This window comes from Ursus maritimus, unplaced genomic scaffold (genome assembly GCF_017311325.1).
Source record: "Ursus maritimus isolate PB19 unplaced genomic scaffold, ASM1731132v1 scaffold_18, whole genome shotgun sequence".
NCBI classification, from domain to species: domain Eukaryota; kingdom Metazoa; phylum Chordata; class Mammalia; order Carnivora; family Ursidae; genus Ursus; species Ursus maritimus.
Genome location: NW_024424230.1, coordinates 22,869,183 through 22,874,262, shown reverse-complemented (window position 1 = coordinate 22,874,262; position 5,080 = coordinate 22,869,183). Strand labels below are relative to the sequence as shown.

The following is a 5,080-nucleotide window of genomic DNA, read 5'->3' as shown; positions in this document are numbered from 1 at the left end:
CTACCCTAAGAAAACTGGGGGGAAAATGTCACAAAAATGCATTTATGACAACGTGAAACACTGTAACATATTCATCATTTAAAAAGTGACCACATACAAAACCACTGGGAATCAGTGGAGACAGAGTATCTCAATAAAGAAGAAAACAATTTCCAAAGGGGTCTAGCTCAGTGATAGCCAAAGCAGGGTACAAGAAACTCCGCTGGAGTGCAGGAAAAAAAATTAGAACTCCAATTTCCATTTTTACCCCATTCTTTAAATTTTTTACATGTTTTATAGTGTACACATATCATTCATACATAAATATTCAGACATTGGGAGTACAAGCTTAATTTTTTTGACAAGGCATACAATCAAAAAAAAGCTGGAGATGACTTTTCCAGACTATGAGACTAGAGAACACACATTTAAAGTCACTAATGAAAATAGGTGAAGACCCACATTAAGCTTAAACAGTAACATAAAACCTTGAGTTACAAAAGTTTTTAAAACAACGGAATTTGTGACATTCAACATTTACTTATAATGTAGTTAAGAATGGGTATAGAGTTCTACTTTAGTTTGCCTTTTAGTCTAACTGGATATTAATGACTGTACAGAGTAGAACAAAGTCCATTGCCTTAAATTAAACCTCCAGTTAACCACTGTGAATGTGTCCTGCAGGTAGTACATTTAACAAAAGTTAAGTCTCAAGTCTGCTGTCAGGTTTACCCCCAATGTCCATATTCTAAAACTTGTTTGATTATACAAAAAGCCTCTTTTAGTTCCTAGCTTTATTTTACAGTATGGTTGGTTTCAATATGAGATGCAAAGCTTAAAAGAAGGGGCCAATTTAACATTTGCAATGACCATATGCTACTGGGGAGTACAAATATGAGGTCAACACTGCCAACTTTCATCACTATCGAAAGCAGTTGTTTGGCTTTTTTTTAAAGATACTGGAACCAGAGGCCATTTATATGAGTTCTAGTCTATATGACTCAGAATTCCATTTGTCCTACCCTTTGCTTCAGAGCTGAAGTCAGAAATGTCTCCATCTGTGTCATAATTATTTCCAAAACCAATTAAGAGATGGCAAACAGAAAATTATGACTCCAGGTAATGAATAAAATGGCAAGAATGGATAATTCTTTAGAATGAAAATTTAGTTCATCCAAAGCAAACAAATAAATTAAGTGATTAGCCCTGTTTATTTACTTAGAGAAAAGACAAATTATCACACTTTTAAAGGATGCAGGGGTGCCTGGGTGGCTCAGTAGGTTAAGCATCGGACTCAGGTCATTGTCTTGCGGTCATAGGGATTCAGCCCTGCATCTGGCTCCACTCTCAGTGTGGTGTCTGCATCAGATTCTTCCTCCCTCCCCTTCCACCCCTCCCCACTCTTGCGCACTCTTTCTCTCTCTCAAATAAATAAATAAATACAATCTTTAAAAACAAAAAATAAAAGGATCCAAACATTATAAGTTGTTTTGTCCTCCAAAGGAGTGGGAAAACACTTCACAGGTTTTATTATGGTGCTGCTGGGGGGTGGAGGTAGCAAAGGGGTCAATGATCCACTGGAGGCAGGAAAAGGGGGGCAAGACTCTCTGCTCTTAAGAGAAGATAGAGGATGATGACATACTTTTAACAGTACTGTCAACTCTGGGAAATATTAAGCGTAAGAGGAATAGTTAGCAATTCGTCTCCATGTCCTAAGACATAAATAGAACCACATTTCCTTATTAACCAATAAACACAGCCCAATAAGCACAGAAAAACTAAAGACTTAATCTCATTTGCTATTAAATAAGTTATAAAATGTTTAATTATTTTAATAGATGGTACAAAATAAAAACTCTGAATGAATTCATTTTACTTTTAAATAATGGATTTGTATAAAGACAACAGTTTGTGCAATTAGGGACCATTTTTTTTTTTTTTTTTTGTGCTTTAAAGGGCACAATACAGATAAGGACAAAAGTTTGTATTAAACTAAACATACAAAAGATTTCATTATCTTGTCCCTCATTCAAACTGGCAAGTAAATGTTCTTTTCTTTTGTTACCATAAACTGGCACCATAAGCACACTGAAGCAACTTGTGCTGAGGAAGTGCCATCCTAGTACAGCATTAAGGGTTTCTCATACTCTGTCTGAATGCACACCTTCCTAGCCCCTTTCACCACACCCTTTTAAAGCCCCCAAGTATCAAATAAAACAAAACAAACAAAACAAAAAACAACCCCCCCAACTTTCTAATGATACCTAGAGATTATTCCTCCACACCTTTCCTCACATTGTTCCTCAGTCATTCTTCATCTCCATTTAAGTCCTACCCATTCTCCAAGTCCCTCCAGGGTTGATGTTCTCACATGTATGACTGTTTGTCACACACTATGGAGAGTGCCATTAAGGACACATTCGTTTAGTGCCATTCCACTGTTGATTAGACTGTTAGTTTCTTAAGGGCACCAAGTTTGTCTCAATCAAGTTCACATTTCCAACTGCCATAAACTCAACACCTGGCAAAATAGAAGCTTGAAACACAGCAATTCCCTGATATTCTTAATGGAATGGCCAACTCATTCTGGATTTATAAATTCAGATATTACAATTTCATCCTATGTAAGGTGAAACAGTGCTCTCCTGGATTGGTATCGTTAAGTATTGCAAAACAAAACCCCCCAACCCCCCCACCAATAAAACAAACAAAAAACAAGGCATCTGAATCTTATTTACTAAACTATAGGAATAAACTCTCAGTTGAACGGTACCAGCTTTGAACTGTGCCTTTAAAGTACCAGTCATCAGGCAGTCTGAAATAAGCTATCTCCTTTAACCAGATTTCAGTCGGGTTTTTCTTATTAAAATCCGAGAGGTAAGAAATGAGCCAACTCTGATATTTGAAACCACCATTTCCACAGACCTCTTATTTATGTGTACTTTAGACCACTTGGGAAAGATGAGATCATTTAAGCAGCAGCGCCATTATTTCTCTTTATTTGACCCCAACAATGCTCTCAACCTAACAGTAAAGAGACATGCATCAACCGGGCTAAGCTACATTATAACAAGGCAGCTGGGGGTAATATTTACTCCCTTAGTACAGGAGGGGAAAGCTATGCTAAAGAGCAGAGGACCTTCCCTAAAAATGTCGGATACTGAGGTACTCTGGGCATCCCCTTCCCCCACCTTCACAAATCTACTCCTGGAATCTGAGACATAGGTCCTTTGTCTGAACAATGTGGGAGGAGTCTGTCTGCAGTGCTGGTGTGCTGGCAAGTGAAGAGAATTTAGTGAAAACTGTATAAACGCATAAAGTTCCTTAACTCATTTACCTTACTGTCCATTTTTTTCTTCATCGTGTACACTAGAGTGTTCTAAAAGATAGCCAATGTGCCTTTTCGAGAGTTAAAATGTATCAGAAGAGAATACAAAAAAATCAACAGAGAGTTAGGCTGCTCTTCAAAAGCTAAGTTTCTGAATAGCGGAGGGGTGGAGGGGGGTGATGGTGTTACCCACCACTTGAACATTCCCTTCCCTCTGGAATGAGCTCTTTATACAAAGCCTCCATTTCTGTCAATTTCTTCAACTGAACAAGCTGCTGTAAGGTAAGCTGAGTGCCTTTTATAAGACAGTCGGCTGCGCAAACTTGCAATCTCGCAGCTTTCCGTGCACAACACGGAATCCACAACCGACCCGACCTTTTACCACCTCACTGAGGTTTCTGGTGCCACGCCAGCCTACTGTTCCACGAATACAGCCCGAGTAAAGTGAACACCACCGGATTGGGTGGCTCGAGAAACTTAACACCTTTTACCATGCAAAACCCAGCGGAATACCGTGGATTTTCGCAAGGTGACCCATCTTCTCATCTCATCTACCACGGTTTCTCGCACAACCCTTCGCGATGGACTTGGGGGACTCGCCGGGTTCAATGTTGCTGCTCGGAGCTCTTTTCTTTGGTCTCTCCCCCCCCCCACACACCCGGGGGGCCAAGCCCAGCTGGACTCCCCTCCTCCCTGCCGCACTCACCCTGGCGACCGACAATCTCGGCGACATGCTCGGAGCTGGGGACCGGGACGCACTCAGTGGTGTTGACGCTCTTCCTCCGGAGCAAGGCCGCCTGCTCCCCGTTTAGGGCGGCCGCCGCCGCCCCGCAGCCGCCGGGGCCGTAGGCGTGGGATAGCATCGCCGCCATCATGCCCTGGGCATCTTCCCCTCCGTAGAGCACCCCCGCCGCCGCGGCCGCCGCGGCCGCCTCCCGGGCATCGAAGCTGGCGGCGGGCAGCAGCACCGACCCCAGGGACCCGCCCGGGATCGGCTGGGTCTGGGAGGCGGCGGCCGCGGGTGGCGACAGCAGCAGCAGCGACGGCCGGTCCTCCTCCTCTGCCTCCTCCAGCTCCTCCTCCTCCAGCAGGTCTCCGTCCAGCTCCGCTTCCTCCCCCTCCTCCTCCTCCTCGTCCTCCTCCAGCTCCAGCTCGGCCGCCTCCGGGGCCCCGGGCCGGCCGGGCGGAGCCCGCTCCTCCGGAGACAGCCCCGCCGCCCGCCGGGCCTGGCCCTGAGCCGCCGCCGCCGCGGCCCGAAGCGCCGGGGTACCGGGCTCCGCCGGGCTGGGGTCGTCGAGGCCTAGCGCGGCCAGGCGCTCCCTCAGCAGGAGCCCGTCCCCCTCCAGCTCCGGGCCGCCCGCGGGCGGCGGCAGCGGCGGCGGTGGCGGCGGCTGCGGCAGGGGGGCCGGGGCCGCCGCCAGGGCCAGGGCCGCGGAGCTGCCGCTCGGCATCGCGGCGGCGCGCTGTCAATGGCGGCGGCGGCGGCGGCCGGGTCAGGCGCGGCGGACGGCGAGCCCCATGGCGGACAGGGCTCGGGCCCTGTTCAGCGCGCAAACACCTTTCCTCTGGGGAGGCTGCAGGGCTGGCGACCCGGGCCGCGGAGCGCCAGGGCCGCCCGGAGACTGGAGAGGGCGGGGTGGAGGGGCAGAGGAAGGAGGCAGAGGTAGGTAACTAGGTGGGTGGGTGGGGACGGCAGCGGGGCGGGCTGCTGGAGGTGGCAGCGGCTCCCCTCTCAGGGTTTCTTTTGTTTCATGGCCTTAACCAGCCCCCGGC

General features: G+C 47.5%; 1 protein-coding gene across 3 annotated transcripts in view; it reads right to left on the bottom strand.

Moving 5' to 3' along the window:
- MEX3C (mex-3 RNA binding family member C) overlaps nt 1-4,758 on the bottom strand; it is a 44,634-nt gene extending 39,876 nt beyond the window's left edge. For 2 of the 3 annotated variants that reach the window (XR_005835391.1, XR_005835392.1), the window contains exon 1: nt 4,014-4,122. Coding sequence is in view for 1 of the 3 variants with exons in the window: in XM_040632497.1 (XP_040488431.1) it covers nt 4,014-4,758 (745 nt within the window). In the remaining 2 variants the exon portion in view is untranslated. Of the gene's footprint in view, nt 1-4,013 lie in introns of all 3 variants that reach the window. The other variant, XM_040632497.1, reaches the window with a different exon arrangement.
- Between the last annotated feature and the right edge of the window lie 322 nt (nt 4,759-5,080).